The sequence below is a fragment of the Stomoxys calcitrans genome, chromosome 5 (genome assembly GCF_963082655.1).
Source record: "Stomoxys calcitrans chromosome 5, idStoCalc2.1, whole genome shotgun sequence".
Taxonomy (NCBI): Eukaryota; Metazoa; Arthropoda; class Insecta; order Diptera; family Muscidae; genus Stomoxys; species Stomoxys calcitrans.
The window spans coordinates 156,076,174-156,096,254 of record NC_081556.1 but is presented as its reverse complement, the minus strand read 5'-3'; the positions used below and the strand labels follow the sequence as shown (position 1 = coordinate 156,096,254).

The window sequence follows — 20,081 nt, the reverse complement described above, 5'->3', positions numbered from 1 at the left end:
TATTAATCATAGTTTTATTTGGTCTGTGCATTGATATTGCTTCTGTATAAATAGATCTCCTGATTTTTAAATCATATTTTCATTTGAAATATAGGAAATGGTATGGTATGATATTTATCATTTAAACTATCGAAATTATCGAATGTTGCGTTTATCGATAGTTTGCGTCATAGGCGGGCATGCTAAACTCTTCGCTGCGGTGGCCTCTTTCGAAATCTAAATCCTCTTCAAAAAAAAAAAAGACGAGAAAAAATTTCAATTTTGCGATAAGCTGTTGTTTTCGCCTTATTGTTATTTTATTGATTTTTTTGTTTTGTTTTGTTCTGTGTTTGTTTTTAAATATTTATGGAATTACAATATGTATTAGTTTTTTCTATTTTGAATTGGTTTTCTCTTGTTTATCATGATGATCAATTATCAAACGAATCCACAATCTTTTTATGTAAATTTCGAAGAGTAAACTTTTTTCATAATTAGTATATTTTTTGCTAAATTTTGTCAATTTGTTATGTTAATAAAAATAATGTGAAAAAGAAATAAAAAAATATGTATATAAACAAAAAATTGGAAGTAGGACAATATGTCATATTTTAGAACAGTTTTTGTGTGTATGAGTTTGTGAAAGAGTGAGAGAGAGAGAGAGAGAGAGGGAGGTGAAGGTACATTTGGTTTGGATCGTGAGGGACTGGAATTTAGGTTTGAATTTATTGTAAGGGTGTGATTCAATTTTACTAAAATAATTATAGTTCATTTATTAAGAAGTAGAAGGAAATTGTGAGGCTTGTTAGTATCGTGTTCTGGAGCAGAAGTATAGACGGGTATTGGTGTTCAAAATAAATCCGTTTAAAATCTAAAAAGTGTTGTTACGGTTTTTAGTTTAATAATAGTAATAATAAATGGTTGCTTCTATCATCTCGGTTGTTCATATGGTTGGTTATTATTTAGTCTTCGTCATCCTCAGATTCGGCTTCTACTAACCAAGTCAACCAGTGATTGACCTGGAATAAAGCGTCGCCCTTGCCGGGATATTTATCCGATATTTCTTCCTTCCACTTTATAAAGGTTTCTTCGTCAATAACTTCAGCTTCGTACAGATATTTAAACCAACGGCAGAGCATACCTGGAAAAACGCATAAAATAAAAAATAAAATTAAAAGTTGAAAAAAATGTTCCTTGGCATTGTTGCTTACCTTTTGGGAAATTTTCATTAACACAAAATACTTGTAGAGCGTAAATAGCTAGAAGCTGCAACTCAATACTTTGGCCCAAGAAAGATTTAAGGATTTGGCAGTATTTTTCAAACAGACTTTCTTCTTTTTGAATGGTTGCTTTGTCGGGACAATTTTTAACATCTGTTCCTTCGGGGAAGCTGGTTTGCGATGTTACATATTTGACAATAACAGTTACCAGAGCACTAATAAAACCTTCTTCTTTGTAATATTTGGCGTCTACGTTTGCCTTAATCCATTTGTAGAAGGTGGTTGGGTCGGGGTTTGCGGTCAATTGTTTGCTCATTTCCGACTGCACTTTAAGCAAGGGATAGAGGAAGGTCAGCGAACGGTCCTCAAGGATTTCGCCCAGGCGGGTTTTATTGCGATCGACCTCTGGCAAGCAGTTCATCAAGTCGATTTTACTAGAGCGGAAAATCTCTTCCAATTGATCCTTGCCAATGATTTTGCAAAGCTGTTGAAGCACCAACAAGAACAAGGGGTAATGTTGACCGTTATCGGTGTAATTGGCAATATCGTTGAGTTTCAGAAGGCATGAGTCGCCCACAGTACCTTTGGCCAGTAAAATTGCTACGAATGTGGTTATACGTTGATTCAGGGCTTCCCTTTCGTTCATTTTTTTGACCACTTGTTTGAAGACCTCCAATATGATGTTATTTTTCAAATTGATTTGTTTTCTTAGCATCTGCACAAATTTCAATATGCGTTCTAAATAATGATCGTCAGCCTTTTCTAATACATCCAAAATGCAATTGACGCAAACGTCCTTCATACACTTTTCGGGAACTTTCAAGTCCACGAACCCATCAACCACCTCCGCGAGCTTCTTCTCTTCGTCCTCTGCGTTTTCTTCCTTTGCAAAGAAGAATTTCTCTTTCATAAAGCTGGCAGTTTTTTTGAGCACCTCATCTTTATTGAAAGCCTTTTCCTTCTTTTGCTGTTTGTTGTTGGCAGAAGATCCTGCTCCACTAGCACCTGTTTTCTCCGTTGAACCTTGTTTTGTGACCAATTGTGTGGTCGGTGTATTGAGACGAGACTTCTTCTCATTGACATCCTCATTGGGATCTAAGCTTTCAGACGTTCTTTGATGTGCAGATGAGCCATAATTTGATGAGTTCTTGGCAAAGTCTGGATTTGAGGAAGTGCTCTTTAATGTTTTTTCGCTGTTATTGCTGCTGCCCTTGTATTCCGCTTCTGCTGATGGTGTGGAAGATGGTCTCGAATTTTGCTGATGTTGTTGTTGGCTAGATGAAAGATGTGTTGTAGGTGTACCCAACAAGGGATATTGTGCATTCGATAGTTGCATATCCTTATTACCACCTCCTAATCTGCCAAATCCTCCACTCATTGGACTTGGGTTGCTGTTATTAACCATGGGCGGAGTGGACATTGGCAACATCGAGGGAAGCTTTTGATTTTGTGATGCCGCCTTGAAGAGCAACGAATTCGCCGCTGGTCTCATTTGTAAGTTCTCCACAGAGTCTTGATTGGGAGTGATGAGATTGCGTTTAAAACGGGGCGCTAATTCCTTGTTCAAAGGATTTCCGCCACTGTATTGGTTAGACTGATCGCGCTCGCGATCCCTATCCCTATCTCCTCCTCTGTCACCTCTATCTCTGTTATTCTGACGATCTTCACGATTGCCGCCACCACCACCACCACCTCCATTGTTGGGACCATTCTGTTGATTGTGCTTATTGTAGCGATTACCACTGTAGTTGTTGCCGCCCTGTTGGTTTCGATCACGATTGTTGGAATTATACTGTCGATTATTGCCCACAGGTGTGGTGAATCTACAGGGGAAAGAAAGCAACATAAAACATTAGATCATTTGGACTCTTAAAATAACTCTTAAATATATTACGGTGATATAATTGGTGATGCTCCAGTCACACTTAGTCCCGAAAACATGTCGTTGAGACCGCCTGGCTGCATATTTAGTGACAAACGTCCCATCCAACTGTCGTTGTCACGATCGTCTCGATTGTTGCGCATATCACGGTTACGATTGGTGAATGGTGTTCGAATTAATGGCTCGTCATCGGTGCGTATTTGCTTAATTGGAACTGGACCCTCAGCGGTGCCCACTTTTCGAGGTACCCAATTGTTTGCACGCAATTCTATTACGTCTTTCAGCAAGAAACGTATCCTGGGTGGATAATCTGTAGATTTTGATCGTCTTTCCAATTTGTTAATCACTTGCTTCATCAGCTCTTCGCCCTGTTCTGAATCCAGGTTCTTGCCGCACGTCTTGAGCAACTGTGCCAAGCACTCCATGTCCTCGCACAACTCTTCCTTCGAGGCCGCACGCTTGTTTTTCTCCAACAGTTCGCAAATACATTGATGGAGGACATTCTTCGAAAGCATGTCCAATTTGTGTAACTCTCCAATGAATTTAACATTGCCCAGCATACGCTGCTTGGCCAAATGGCGACGCTCCTCCTCATCGGCGTCATTTTCAGCTGCTGCTTGTGGACGATGAACTTTATTGAATTGGGTATCGCCTTCGTCGTCACGCTTTAGTCGATTGTTGAATTTGTTGCGGCAAACGGCAATAAGTAAACGTAAGAATGTACTCAAACTACTCGGTTCCTTTTCAAATGATGGGGCTTCTTGTGATAGACGTTTGCACAATTGTGCATACATAGACGAGTATTTGGGCTCATCCAAAGCCTTATCGAAAATTAATAGAATAACACCGTTCAAAATGGCAATAGAATTTAAGTCTAGCTTCAGTAGTTCGTCGCTAAGTTCTTGGAATTTTTCTGGAGTCAATTTATTAAGAATACCGCGGACCTGTAAAAAAAATATATAAAAATTATACAAACATCATAAACGATATATGTACACAAAGTACATATGTATGAGAGAAAAAGGGAAAATTTGGGACACCCTTAAATTATATGTAAAAATGATTTTGAGTGAAATAAATCACTCCTATCTCGGTCGTCGAAGGCGCAAAACGTCAGTAGTCAATGTTGAATTTCATTCTTCCTGGTGTCCTCAATATTTGGGTCTGCAGTATAGTGATCGAAACCCCGGCTTATTTTCAATAACAGTAAAAACCGTTATTGGAAATAAACCCGAAATTTTTTTAAAGCCGATGGACCGTAAAATTCGACAAATAAAACCGTTGCAATAAACCGTCTGTCGAAATCACGACATCAGGAAGAATGAAAACTTACTGGATGAAGTCGCAAAGTTCTTCTTGCTTCAAAATTTTATTATCTAAAAAAATGTAACCGTGAGAAAATATTGATTTCCATCGCGAAGAGCGAACATTGGACCAGGCTTTATGTATAATTTTTAAATGTTTGGTTGAATATGAAGAAACAGCGGAAACAAGAAGAAGCGCGAGAAAAAAGGTAATAAATGGGTCTTATATGCGTTCAAGACCCCAAATGGATAGATCGATATGTATGGCCATATCCAATGATCCCATCTATACGATATTCAGGGAGGATGTGCTGGGATTTATAGCTTACTGCACCAAATTTCCTAAAAATAGACCAGTTATGGGAAAAAGACTTTCAAGCGGAGAAGCGGGGTCAAATATAGTACGATCTAGAATATATTCGTTACGAATATCGAAGCGCCTTATACAACTCGCTGTACCAAACTTCACCGAAATCAGGTTAAAAATGTGCTTTTTAACCATACATTTGGGGGACTTGTCTATATAGTGGATATTTCAAAATATAGTTCGTTATAGCCCATCTTCCAACTTAACCTGCCTCTGGAAAAATAGAAGAAGTTGCTCTGTTTCAGCCAATCTTCATTTTTGAAGGCATTAGCTTGACAATTGTTGGTACTTGATGTAACTTCCTTTCGTTTGAACAATTTACAAATTAAGAACCAATTTCCATACTTAAAAGGAAAAAGTAGCATAAGGTAAACAAAAGAAAAAACGTTACGAATTTGTTTTCACTTATAAAAATTTTAATTCTTTTAAAAGTATTTTTGTTTTGAAAGTGATCAAAGGTTACGAATAAATCGGTACATTTTTGATGAAAAACCCGGTTTCACCGGTCCACCGGTACAATCCCATGGCAGCCGTTTGTACGTACCGGATTGACCCGATGGAGTTCTTCATCGGCAAGGGCTGCCGCCTCAGCGTATAACACACTGCTACAACAACAACAACCGGTTCACCGAAAGTCCGATTGTTTCAGAAACCGACAGTCGGTGGAAGGAGAAAAACGAGGGCACCGGTTTCGATCACTCTAGTATGAAAGTTTCCGTTTTCGCAATTAAATGAAAACGGATTGCAAAAATGCGTATTAACATAACTTATTTTTTAACGTAACTAGAAATTCGCAATAGGTTCACAAAGTGGTACCAGAAGACAAAAGAAAATTTTGGAAAAAGCAAATGTCACTGTCCGCACTATGGTGAGAAAAAGCGAAATTAGACCCAAAACTAGAAAAAATTGTGGTACTGGATTAACACATTTTGCGAGATGTCTGTCGAAAACAGAATATAACTCAAATTACACAAAAAATATACAAAACGGTCATATATGGCTTGCCAAAAACAATAATACGAGGGAGTTTTTTTTACAACGGTGAAGGTTCACGTCATAAAAAAAAAATAAGTGACGTCTTGGATAAGCACGTCTATGCTCGAATTTTTGAGCAAGTAATGCTACCTTATGCAGAGTAGGATATGCTTCTGAAATTTGTAATCCAAAAAGATAATAACCGGAAACACTAGTAAATTTTGAAATGGGTATTTTCCGTCAGTAGAGTGCTGGTTACGTGATGTGCTTCTTCCCCTGACCGCTGACCCATAGAACATTTATCAGGAGACACTGGATAGAAACGAATGCCAAAATGCGGAAGATATATGGAACGCAGTGCGTAACGACTGGCACTAAATCGGGGAAACCAGTATCTCCCTGTAAGGAGATGCTTGCATATTAATGAGACATTTTTGAATTATAGTTGCTTTAATGGGATAATATATTGTTATACCTACAATTAAGGGAATTGATAAATAATGAAATTAAAGGTAAAATGGCTTAAAAAAAGTGATTTTTACAAAAAAAAAAAAAAAAAAATATGTTACTGTTTTTTTTTGCATTTTCATGAAGACAACTGTATATTTATATCTATAACAATTTGTAAGAAATAAATCCTTTAAATAAAAATCTACAAGCATATATCTGATTGAATTTGAATTCAATGAAATCTAACGTTTTACGTTAATGAGAATACGAAGCAAAACTTAATTCGAAAATTCATCTACCACATTATAGTCCCGATTATAAAATTAAAAGTCTATACTCTATACTGACACACGTGATGTGATGAACTTGAAGGTCTCAAAAATGTCAAAAGTTTTGCGTCTTCGACAACCATATCATTTTGTAGAAATTTCATAATTCAACTGGGCCTTCGACACCCGGATGAAAGGTTAATATACTATAAAGTAGGGACAACCAATGTCGTTTCTGATAATCAACTTTTACTTACCCTTCTGAAAACAGCATCATTCTTTTCGGCTTGAGTAAGTCCATGTTGAGGACGCAATGATGGCGGCACCCAGCGACCAGTTGATGGTGGTGGAGTTGCTGCCGGTGTGGGTTGTTGACTTGCTACACCTGCGGCTAATGCACCTGCGCCGACAGTAGAATTTGGCGAAATACCACGCGAAGACGATGACGAAGTTACGTTAGATGACTGTCCTGATGATGGTTCTTGTCTGCCCAATACATTGTCGCTTCCTCCCCGTGAGGGTGGTGAACGATTGTTCGAAGAACGGTCACGCTCACGATGATCGTATGCGTTATTGCTGCCACCCGAACCTCTCTCTACACCCGATGAGCGCAAAGCAGAGGGTGGCAAACGACGTTCCAAACTATTGGTATTGCTGCCAGATGAACCACCGTTGGCTGTGTTACTTCCGCTGTTGGTACCGTTTGTGTAGCGTGGTGCACTACCTACTCCACCGCCCCCTCCCCCGACACCTCTGGGAGAATCGTCGTAGTCACGATAATTGTTGCTACCGTTTATGCCGTAATCGTCGCGATCCCTATCACCTCTCTCTCTTTGATGTGATGAGCGATAATTGTTGTTTACATTGCCATCATTGGCGGATGATCGTGGTCCGTATGATTTGTTGTTGTTGTAGTTATTATGGTAGTTGTTGTAGCCAGCGTTAGTTGAAGAACCGTACTGACGCTGTTGTCCGTTTCCATTGCCGTTTTCGTAGCGTTGACCCTGGTGAGAGCGGTAGTTGCTGCCAGAGCCTCCCGAATTTAGATTACGCGTATATCCGCCATCGGAATTGTGCGGTTGATAATTACGTCGACCGCCTCCGCTATTGTTTTGATCCGAATGCGAATTGTGGTATAGGCCGCCGCTGTTAGCGTTCAATGGGCCACCGCGCGGATTGCCAGGGTTGGAGTTGTTAGCGTTGCTGCCTAAACCTCCAGCTTGAGAGCCTCCCAAAATGTCACTATTTTTGTTATAGTAACGCGACGACGACGAATCGTTTTGGAAAGATCGCCGAGGCCGTGGGCTTACTTCTGAATCGTGTTGACGAATTTTGGCGGAATTCTTGCTATAACCAGTTGAAAAGTGTCCCGAAGCACCAGGAGCTCCAGATCTGCCGCCGTTCAAACTATTGCGAGCACCCTCGCCTGAGTTGGGCGAACGCTTGTTGTAACTGCCGCTACCGCCACCAATCGAATCCTTGGAACGAATACCACTACCGCCCTGATGGTTGCCTAAGCTACCGTTGCTAGTCGGCGACGAGCCCTTATCAATCTTCAACAGATTCTTCAAGTTATTAAATGTGTCCGATGCAGTTGTTATCGGCAATAGGTTCGCACTGGTGTTCAGCAAGGTTTTACCGACAGTAGGTGTCGGCGGGGATTGGCCACCGCCTCCTCCTCCTCGATTGCTAAAGCTGTCGTTAAAGCACTCAGTATCGTCTTGATTAGCCGTTATTGCTAGCTTCAAATTGCTGCCGCCAATGCTTGGATCACCGGTACTGCTGCCTCCCTCAATGGTGCTTGTTTTATAAAAGCGACCGTGCAACGCGAAATTACTATCAGTGTTTTGCGCTTGAACAATGTTGGTTCCTGAGTCCCAACACTGTCGGTTATCGTCGTAAGACTGAGAGAAATGACTATTTAACGTTGAATGAGGAATGGTGAAAATTTTGTAAATAACTCAGGATCAACAGAATATTTTTTTCTTTCTTCTTCTTCTTCTCTAGCTGCTGCAACTCTTTTAAGTATTGCTAGCACGTTCACTTTATTCTTTTAAGATATTGTCCTTTTGTATTAGGCTTTTCGGAAAGTCCCGAGGCGCACTGCTGCTCAATGCACGCAATGCCGCCGCTGTAGTTATTTTTCTAAACAAAAACACAATTACACTTAGAGAAAAGCTCTTTTTTTCTTATTTAGTTTTCAATTACACAAGAAATTTTCTAGATAGTACAAGAGCAACAAATTCAGTTGACAAGAAATCGCGTTCAAATCTTTGACACTTTCTCCGGCGACTCGACTGACTCTTAATACGAACGAAACAAAATTGATGATCGGATCTACTACGTACGTATGTATGTTTATATGTATTTACGTGACAATTCTCGGGATTGTTATCTCGGATATTTCGTGGAATTAAAAAATAAATAGATTATGTATTTCAAAATGGATTTATAAGAGGATTTTCTGTAATAATATGCTAAGGAATTTACGACAATATCAAGTGTATATGTATAATTAATAAATAGATGTCTTGAAGTCCTGCAAAGAGAAATTGAGAATGGGGAAAAAGAAAGAGATAAACAATATAAATTAAATTAGTAATCAGAGATAGTAACTAATGCTATATATTAGAAAAAACTGTCTCAGACATAAACAAATTCACCAAAATTTCTGTGACTCATGTACTAAAAACAGATATCGAAACATCCGCTTTTGCCTCCAGACTAACTACATGAATATAGCTGGTGATGCGGTGCTGTGCTGCTGCTTCCTGCTAATTTTCGATGTCATTTTACCGTTTTCTGTTGCGTTGAGTGAGTGCATGTTGTCCGTCGTTTATATTCCATAAACAATTACCTCAAGATCAACAACAAACAACAACAACAACAAACCATTTAATTATATTCAACTGCTTTTTGTTCAATGCACACTCACACACACAAACACGCGACGGGCACACGCACACATTCAATCACAATTTATACACCAACAAAGCCAATAGCAATGATTATGTTATTGTTGCTAATTTGCTTTTGAGGTTAAAAGAATTTACCCGCAGTACCCGTTCCAACGTCAGTCGGTAGTCACAGTAGTAGTCAGCAGTCGTGGTGGTGGTTTAATGAATCATTTTAATTCCATGCATTATACGAACGAAGGCTGTATAGGTGTGCGCGTGTGTATGCGTTCACTTAGTTAGTATATGAGGAGAAGTGTTTTTGTCTGTTGTACTGCTGCCGCTGCTGTTGGTTGATTTCGTGCATGGGGACTTTCTTTGTTCTTCCAGAGCCAGAGACCCCACACAACAAAGGAATGAAAACAAAAAGACCATCATCACATCACTCACATTGAGCAAACAAAGTACGCCAAAACGTCACATGCAATGAGAAGAAAGAACAAAGTGGCGTTTGATCACATTTTCGTTCTGCCTCTCTAGTGTTCTCCCCTGCTTTGACGTCGACGTTACACGCTCTCTTCTTCTCATCAAGGAGAAAGTCCTTTTTACAGCAGCACCCAACAAACGTCATAAATGACGGTACAATGCACTTCGACAAAAACGAAACGAAGAAAAAAATGTGGAGGGGATACTTGTGTGTATGTGTGCGTCCGGAATTTCTTAAAACAGGTCATTGATTTCTCCATATTTCTCCAAGTGACAACAAAGTTTTGCTGGGTGTTTTAGGATGATGATTAGGGGTGTTTTGCTTGGTCGCGGTGGGGGTGGAAAAACCCACCCTTCAAGCCAACCCCACCCCTTTTTCCTACTAACGTACATAAATGGTGGATGGATGTTCATTTGTATTTGCTAACAAGTTTCAATGATGACAAAGTTTGAGGTTATTTTTTTTTTCTTTGATGGCATCCCCTTCTTTATCATCAACCTACATACAGACACACGAACCTACATGCATACATATCTCTTTGTGATTTTGACCTCAATTCCAATTATAAGCGAAATGCTTTAACGATTTTTCAATAACAAAGTAAAACTGCGTTGTTATTTTACAAATTACAAATTTAGTTAGGGAAATTTCCACTTTTTCCATCGAAATGGAGGTCAAAGTTCTGTCTTTTTCATACACTTTGAAAAATGAAAATTAAACAAGTCTTCTCATGAATACAAATGTAAGGTGGTACATATACACACTTAAGCATGCATACATGAATGTGTGTATGTACCCATACTACTGCAAATGATGAAGTGAAATTTGTTCAGAGTAAAAGAAATTGAAGCTGTCTTGCAAGACCTTGTCTTTCCAAAAGTGGCGTGGATTTTCATCACCTCCATGAAGTTTTTATATTTTTCATATCTTCATAGAGTTGCACACAAACAACCATTCGTATCACCGTCGAATTGTTTTGTAAACGTAGGTAGTCTCTCTTTTCGTAGAAACCTAAAAACACAAAGCGCACATAATTTTTTTTCTTTCTTCATGCGCCGCCATCTTGATTGAATTAAATCAATTTCTTTTCAAGACAAAGCCTTTTTCTTTCCATAACGCAGCATTTATTGCTGCATTTTATTACCGTTAGACTAAATAATTCCTTGCAGTGTGTTTTCAAGTTTATATTTTCGAAAATGAATTATTTTTAATGCATTTATCGATTTTGTTTTAATTTCAAGGCTGCTGCTGCTTCCGCCAACTAGCCAAGCCCCAAGTAGACGGAAAAAAAAATGACATCGACGACGACGTTGTTGTCTCATTTTCTAATACATATACTACAAAAATCACATTGGCACCAGCACACCACACTTTTTCCTAATTTACATAGTTCTTGCGTTTTGTTAAATATTCTTTATCAATTTAAAATTTTCTCCATTTTATTATACATATTTTTTTCAGATGATATTATTGATTTACTCACCTTTGTAGTAATTTACTGCGACGAAAATCACAACGACACGAAATTAAATTCCAAAGACACCTTTAAGTAAAATTTACAATCCAAGTGAAATGAAAAAGTCAGTACATCCAAAATTAGGGATCCCAAAGTCGACTTCCAGCTAATCGATTAATCGACATTTTGTGCAAAAAAGTCGAAGTCGACTTTCATTGAAACAAAAGTCGAATAATCGATTTTGAAGTTGAATAGTCGGAAAAAAGCTGCACATAGATACAGGATGCACTTATAAAGTGGGATCATGCGAACAACCAAGTATAATTTTTTGTTTTGTTTTGATTTTGTAGTAAATCTAAATGTCAAAGGCTAGATAGCACAGCTGCAATTTTTTCCTAAAATTTTAAAAACATGTTCTATTTGATCCGATATTCCACACATAAGCAACAAATCAGTAGTACACTGATGAAAATACAAATATAAAACACATTTGTGAAAGATAAGTTGTACATCAAAGTTCATTTTTAAATCCACTTTGACATTTAAATTTATGGTATTTGCCAGTTAAGGTACTTTCGTTAGGGGTAGTTTTTTGTTGTTGTGCTTAATCATCATCCTCTTAATTGTACCATGACATAAGCAGAGTTTACATGGCACATCATGATCGTACTCATCGTGTGACATCGTGACTTTTTCTTTTCTTTGATTTTATTTAATTTTTCATACTTTACTTCTCATTTCTTAACCTTATTTGTCACAGAACGTGTTTTCAATATCTGTCAATTTATGGTTAAACATTTCTTTGTAAACGGTAATCGATAGACGTCATTCATCGAAAAAATCAAGTGATTTTGATTTTTCAGCCATGGCTGATGGTTATGTGTACATGTGACGAATACACCTTTGTTTTCACCAATACCATTACAATGACCAACATTTATCAAATGTGCCATGTAAACTCAGCAATGGATAGGAGCAAAATATATTACCACCTGCGTGAAGTTACCAACGATAACTCACAAGATGGCAATACCAAATTAAAGGAAAGATCAATACCTTTAATTTGGTAATATCCCAGAATTGTGTTTCGTAGAACAATCTATCCGTGTTTTTACTTAGAAACGGGAGTGCAGCACAAATACGGTTGATGGTAACATGATGGCAACTATACAGGGTGACATTATATTTGAAATAAATTGCAAATTTAAGCCTAGTACGCAGCTCTAGTCAAATTGTCACTCGCAAACACATGTGATAAAAAAATGATAAATTTGTTTGCCCGATCTGCCACACTTTTTGGACGATAAATTTTGTATATAGCAAAACTAGGCAATTTTAGTACAAATAAAATTTTATGTGGTGTAAAAAAAGTTTAAAACATTAGATATATATTCAATGAGGTTGAAATAAATCTCCAATGCGAACAATGTGTACCCGCCGTTTTTCATTCAAAGCTGAAATATCGTTTCATTATAAATGTACGGAAGATCACAAATTAAGGGTGGTACTATGATCGCTTTAAGCAAAATTTTTTCATGATTACATATTTTAAATAATAGACTTTGAAGCAAAAGGACTTGCTGATTTCGTTCAGTAGGACATTCCCTCACAAACGCACCTATGCATCACAGACGAAACCTTTGCACCAAAAGAATGTCCCACTGTTTTTAGCTACTGTCGCCAGAGTATTATATGGTGACAGCAGCTAAAAACAGTTGACAATTTCCGAATATGCTGAGTTTTTGTGTGTTTGTGTCACCCTGTATTACTGCTATCTTGCAAGTTATCGTTGATAACTTCACGCAGATCAAGGCGGATATAAAAAGGTGGTCTCACGCGAACAGCTGTTAACATCCGGCCAGGATTGACGGTATTAAAATGTCAGATTTTTGTTCACATTCTCTTTGATGTTATATTCCTTATCGCATATTCTCTGCTCATGGATTCACACGTATGTACACACGCAAATAAATTTCTTTGCGTGTGTTGGCAAAACGTCGATCAGCTTGATAACAAGATGACGGATTGCACCATATAAATTTTGGTTTTTGTACTGAGTATTCAGTTCAGCTTTCCAAGCTGGATGTTGTCAACCTCCATATAAAACAAAGTTGATTAAAAATAGGCGGAAAAGTAGTACTCTGCTTATCGTGAGGAAAATGACAAAAAAGCAAAGTGGCAACACTTGAAACCATTGCCGGCATCATTTTTGTGTTTTATTGATTTCAATGGTTCGTTTTTCTTAATTTTTTTGCCCAACAACAAAAATTTTTCTGTGCAATCCTGGTGGATTGTTTCAACTCGTAATGGGAAATGCCGGTTGGGCAGCAATGTGTCAGCCGAGGTAAGAAGAAGAAAAAAAGAAAATAAAAAAGTAAACGAGAGACCACATCAAGAAGTAGAAGCCGAATCAATTATGAAATCAATAAAATACTCATGTAAAAGTTGTGATGGTGAAAATATTAAATCTTCCAAACAGATGATTTGCTATTGCCACGAAAACAACCACAAGGAACCGAAAACGACCATGCATTTTTTTTTCAAAACTAAATCTGAATAACAATATTTTACCAACGTTCAGTATTTCGTTTTCCAAGTACTTTGTTTTCATGTAAACAACACATACACATCAATGTTTGACATTAGGAAATTTGTCAAAATTAAAAAAGTAGCACTTAGCTGTTCGCATGACCATACCTTTAAGTTCTTGTACCATGGGTGTGACTTAACAAATCGTTCAACATTCAAGCGGGTAATATTTTAGTTTAATTAACGTCTGATATGGCATCTCGTTTCGAACAGCTGTTTCATGTTGATTTCCCCTGTTGATTGTTATATTTTTGGCCACGTAATTTTATTCACATGTTCGATAGAAAGTTCTATTTCAGATAAAAGGCCTATAAAAGCTATAAGCATTTAACAAAGCCACAAAGGAGTTATGGATAAGACATCGTTTTTGTTATTGACCTGTGTGTTTGCTGGCCTATGTCTGCCTTGTTTAGGCTTCACAGTGGACGAGGTAAAATGCCATGGTAAGTTCGAATGGGCTATGAAATACAAACCGGCTTTCATTAATAATAATAATAATACATTTGATTTTTAGTCTGCAAGGCTGTGGTCAATGAAATGGAGGAAGAAGTGGCCAAGGTAGATCCCAAGAAGAAAATCGAAGTAAGCGGGTTTCGTTTAGACTCCAGTGGAAATGCTGTAGGCAAAAGTGTGGTCATGGCCAAATCCGAAATGTTCTTAAGCGAAGTTATGGATAACATCTGCGAAAAAATGGATGATTACCTCAAGGCTACCCACAAGAAGACTGGAAAATTTACTTTATTGAAGATAATGGTCGATGGCAAAATGAATCCGCTATCAAGCGAAGTCGATTTTGTCCAAGATGGAGATATGAACAAAAGTTTGGGCCACTACGTAAGTAAAAGATTATCGCTTAGACTTCACATAGGCATAACAAAAACTTGTTGATCATTTCAGTGCCTTGAGTTTGTAGAAAACTACGAAGATGTTATATTCAAACACTTCAAAGCCGATACCCTGGATGAACATTTAGATATTAAGATATGTTCAGAAGACTCGGACTATTGCAATGATGCGCCCGTACAGGAGGACTATGAGTTTGATGACAAGGATGAACTTTGATAATTTTAATCGCCTTTATGGAAATTTTGTTTAATAGTTTAATACTCTAATTTATAGTATGAATTTAAAGCTAGGATTATTTTTTTATATATAAAAATGAAATTAGAAAGTTTTTATAGTTGAATATTTTTAATAATATTTTTCTAGCTTAAGCTTCAGTGAAGCTTACAATGTTGACGAATAACAATCACAATGAATTTTATATATCTTTTTCGAAACATGTAGCATGCCTGTAAGTCTTTGGAAGATAATACATAATTCTTATATCAACAATTCAATGAAATGTGGGTGAAAACCCGATATTTGGACAAAAAAATATTTTTATATTAAAATATTAGTTATGTTAGTAGTTGTGTCTTCGCACTGGTAAGATCTTTTTCTCCTGATGGAGGTGGTCCATATGAGAAATGGATTGCAATCGAACTTCAGTTGAGTTACCAAGGGGCAAATTTGTTATAGAAATGTCAATTTCTGCATTCAATTGCATATTATTTTACAAATAACTTAGTGCCTGAACTTTCGAAACATTGATATTGAATCAAACTAAAAAAAAATTCCAACTTTAAACTTATATTTATTTCATGATTTTATCTTCTGGCAACGCAACTATAGTTGTGTTGACATCCATAATCGACCCCTTATATTTGCCGACCCTGTTGTTGTTGTAGCCTCATATCGATTGCTTAAGATAAAAAGGACCAAAATCAATTTTCCCAAAATACAGTTTTTTCCTTTATTCTGGAAGACAAATGCCAAAATTTTAGGAGGATACAATTGCAATAACCGATTTATAACGATTTCAAAAAAGGCATAAGTCAAGTTTTTTTCTTCCCATGTAAAGAAACAAAAAATTTAGTTGGTATCTTTTATTTATTCTGGAAGACGAATATCAGATACACCTTCCCTTCCCTTCTCTTAGGCCCTATTTATATTAAGACATCGAAATATGCGATCCCAATTAAGCTACTACAGGCGAGCAAGGTCATTCTGGTCAAAAGGACCGATCGACGTGAGAACGTGATGGTCACAGGTTATTTAAATGCGCCAATAATTCCTATTATCATATCGAGTATTATAAGCACTCGGTATTTAAGCAAGAGCCAATGTCACCCGGTCTCTCTCTAAGACCACTCACCAATATACTGCAATTGCAGCTACCGCATATACCTGGGGTTACCCTCCCTTAAACTTGAATCGAACAGCATTTATTGATATGTGAGAAGTACGACCCTGTTCCTTAATGGAATGTTTATGGGCAAATTTGCATTTGCTTTTACCTATGAAGCATTCCACTATACGCAATCTTTGGCTCCCGGTAATTCTCCTATGAGCTCCTCGTGATAACAATGAATACCACACAGTTTGGAGCCTAAAGTTTAAACTTGTGTCTCTTCAATTTCGACGACATTTTTTATGGAAGTAAAACTTCTACTAAAATTAAAATAAATTTTACGTATAAAAATCGAAGGGTCTGAGTCTGAGGGTCTTAAGGGTCTGAAGCCCATAACAGCTTTATTTTTTAACCGATTTCGCTGAAATTTGAGACAGTGAGTAGTTTTAAGCCTCCCAAAATAGGACCAAAATGTGGTAAAGATCGGACTGTATTTAGATATAGCTGTCATATAGACTGACGTGCCTATTAAGAGTCTGAAGCTCATAAAAGCTTTATTTATTACCCGATTTTGTTGAAATTTGAAATGCAAAATTCAACAGTGATTTAGTGAAGAGGTCTACTAGAACTCACTATGCCAAAATTCATCGAAATAGGGTAATAAATGGATCTTTTATGGCCTTAATATCTTATATGGGGAGATCAGGCGGTCGGTCTATAGGGCAGCTATATCGAAATATGTTCCGATCTGGACCACACTTCACAGGAATAGGTAGGGTTCTACTAAAACTCACTGTGCCAAATTTCGTCGAAATCGGGCGAAAAATTACCAATTTATGGCCTCAAAACTTTAAGTCTGGGCATCGGTCTATATAGCACCTATATATAACTAAATTCCTATTTTATGAAATAAAAAGTTCAGGTTTATATACAAAGAATACAAAATCACAAAAAAATTGTGGAAAATGTTATTATACCCAAGATATTTTCAAAATTGTAAATATCCAGCTTTTGGGTATATATGGGTAAATACCCGCGTATTAGAAAATTTACCTCATTTTGAAAAAAAATGTTTTTTGATAGGCAACATAAGGGTTTCTGTGTGTCTTCACATAGCGGACAAGAAAAGCACATACACAAACAGCAAATAAATGATTTAAATTGTGTGGGTGTCTTTGAGGACTCATACATATCCAGAACCCGACAATAGAAGGGGGAAGCATTTAAGGAAACTGTTCTTTTAAGAAAATCCAAATGTTGGAAAATATCAATGAAAAATGATTTTCGGATTGTGCGACCCAACAAGAGCGGCAATGTGTGTGTTCGCGTACTCATCAATTTGCTCAAATTGTTACTGAAGTTCGCGTTCTTTGGCAGTTTGGTAATTGAGAGCTTGCAAATATCTATTTTAGGCAAATTTATACAAGGTAAAGTTGCCAGGTCAACAACAACGAAATTAAATATGCAGCCCTGTGGGTTTGGTGAAATTCCAAATTCCCACTGGGCTGTTATATTACTGTTTACTGTCGAATTGAAATTCTAATTTTTAGTTACATTACAATGTGTAGTAGGCACAAAACTAAAAGGTTTGTTATTATAAAGTTTAAATTATAAATTAAAATACTAAAAAATGTGAAAAAAAACATTAAAAACCTTTAAAATCTAAAAAAAGCATTTGACCATCTAGTAAAATGCAAACTTTACCCATAAACATTCCGCTAAGGAACAGGGGCAAACTTCTCATATATCAATGAGTGCCGTCCGATTCAAGTTTTAAGCTCAATGATAAGGGGCCTCCTTTTTAAAGCCGAGTCCGAACGGCGTGGCGCAGTGCGACACCTCTTTGGAGAAAAGTTTTACATGGCATAGTACCAAGATATATTAATTTCCAGGTAGTGGCAGTTGCCCAACAACAAAATATTGAGTGGACTATCTGTCAAAATCTGTGATTTGTGCCAACTCTGATTTTATGTATGTAACTAGTTCGCGGTATTTTTCGTTGCTTGTGTTTGTTTTGGTTCTTAACTATAATACACACAGACACAACCAAAACTCACGCACTTCGCAAGAAAAAATTGTACTCAGCTGTTTACGGTACGCTACCTGGTAATTATGTCATACAGAGTACCTCACAAACGTTGCCAGCATTGGAAGGGGAAAACCACCGCTGAAAAATTTTTCTGATGGTCTCGCCAGGATTCGAACCCAGGTGTTCAGCGTCATAGGTGGACATGCTAACCTCTGCGCTACGGTGGCCCCTTTGACGTTCTAGTGGAATTAGGAAAATTGCATCAGCTGGACTAGTGACTTTCAAGTGTTAAGAGACACCTCGAAACTTGGTGTCAGAGATTTTAAAATGAGCGCAGAAGATCGAGGCGCTTGGAACACTATTCTACGTTCGGATAGTGGAACAAATGTTTTGTCATGGCCAATTAAATTAAAGTAAAGTAAGGACTAGTGACTTTACCTTGTAAAAATTTGCCTAGGTTCTACTGGAGGGTTTTTTTAGCAGAAATTTGCAGCACCAAACAGCTGTTTTATGAAAATCAGATGTTTTTTTTCAAATAAATAGCAAAAGAGAGTAAAGTTACCATTACACTACATGTTCTTGTCTTATGATATGGAAAATTTTGCTATTGTTAAAGTTGCACACATCGAAATTCCTTTTCAAAATAGCACTTTTATTCGATTCGATTAGAGCGGTGCTCTATTCCTTCTGACAAAAACATAAAGAAATCAGCTGTTTTTGTGGTCAGTTGAAGAAAAGCAACACCAAGTTAAATTTTCACAACCGCTTTCTCATAACTTAAACAATTTGTAGCCTTAAAAAATCAACTTTTGCTCACATTTTTAGGTTATGTCATACTAAAATAACATGCTAGTGTGATAGCAAAATTTGTATGTAAATAGGCAATTTTGACACACATAATGAAATACCAATAATACATAAAAAGTGGCATGTCATAAGACAAGAACCTAAATTGTGATAAAGCTTTAAAGGCTGGCTTTACTCTCCTTTACGGTTTTAAGGGAAAAGTACGGGAACATACCTAATGTAGGATAAAGAAAATATCCTTTTTTTTTTGTTTGAGACCCTTCGGCTTCTGATTTGGCACGCTAGTGCGTACAAATCCACAAAACACTGCCACAAAAGGGTGAAATTGCCAACATTCGCAGTAGACACAGTTAGCCCAGACGGACAGACAGTCATACCACACACCAATCGTAGACCAAATGAAATGATAATAAAAAAAAGACTTAGACGTTTAAGGTTCATGGGGCATTTGAAGCATCGTCCTTTGTCATGGCGTAACAACGGCTCAGATAGGCATACCAATATGGTCGGTACGCTTGGGTTCATGCGTAAGCACAACTTTTGTGGAAAAGGTCGAGCACCTGTTTTATTAAAAATCAAATAAATTCTAAACGTCATTCAAGCTGGCCAAAGTTCTTCCTTTATTACAAAAGCATACAGCATATCAAACACCCAACCTCCCTTCAACCTCTGCCTTACGAAACCAAGGACAACAATTCGTTTGGCTTGTGCCTGTGTCTGTCTGTCCTGGTGTTTGTTTGGCAATAACATCCTTCCTGTGCTAATCTAAACACTTGTCATTTGAAGTGGTAGTGTGACGATGGTAGGGGTGGCAGCATGGAGAGTTTGTATGGGGGGTCGGCAAACATCATCATTCTGCTCATCGTTCTATTCAGTCATTCATCCACATAGCCGCGTTCGCTTTCCTTGTTCCTGCCCCAAACCTTTGTTGACTTGTTATTTGTTTTTCAATAAAGAGCGGCGATGATCATTGTCATGGTATCGCTGAATCGTGCGAAATGATAAATGGCCATATGTTTATGTGCGTGTGTGTGTTTAACAGAACTATTAAATATTTAATTAAATGCTGTAATGAAAGAGGACTTTTTGATTTGTTAACTGTATTTGTTTGGGTGGTGGGTGGTCGCACGAGATGCACGTGTTCAAAGAGCACTTGTGGAAGGAAGATTTTTTTAGAACTACTAAGATAACAAGGAGACC

General features: G+C 37.4%; 2 protein-coding genes and 1 long non-coding RNA gene across 3 annotated transcripts; 1 reads left to right on the top strand and 2 right to left on the bottom strand.

Annotated features, from left to right (window-relative positions):
- Positions 1–253: 253 nt before the first annotated feature.
- LOC106081929 (eukaryotic translation initiation factor 4 gamma 2) lies at positions 254–8,404 on the bottom strand (the record flags this gene model as incomplete). Its single annotated transcript, XM_013244202.2, has 4 exons — positions 254–1,120; positions 1,191–3,022; positions 3,094–4,025; positions 6,704–8,404. Coding segments are annotated over 4 exons (4,644 nt in total), but the record flags the coding sequence as incomplete, so codon positions are not given.
- Positions 8,405–8,613: 209 nt separating this feature from the next.
- Positions 8,614–11,460, bottom strand: LOC106081940 (uncharacterized). Its single transcript, XR_001220432.2, has 2 exons — positions 11,311–11,460; positions 8,614–8,985 (listed from the first exon to the last, which is right to left on the bottom strand). It is a non-coding gene; the product is annotated as an uncharacterized LOC106081940 (long non-coding RNA).
- A 2,623-nt stretch (positions 11,461–14,083) lies between these two features.
- On the top strand, positions 14,084–15,217 carry LOC106081932 (protein seele). The gene is made up of 3 exons (XM_013244206.2): positions 14,084–14,315; positions 14,387–14,706; positions 14,770–15,217. Exons 1-3 carry the CDS (start codon positions 14,222–14,224, stop codon positions 14,932–14,934), a joined length of 579 nt encoding a protein of 192 aa, XP_013099660.2. The 5' UTR covers positions 14,084–14,221; the 3' UTR covers positions 14,935–15,217.
- The last annotated feature ends 4,864 nt before the right edge of the window (positions 15,218–20,081 follow it).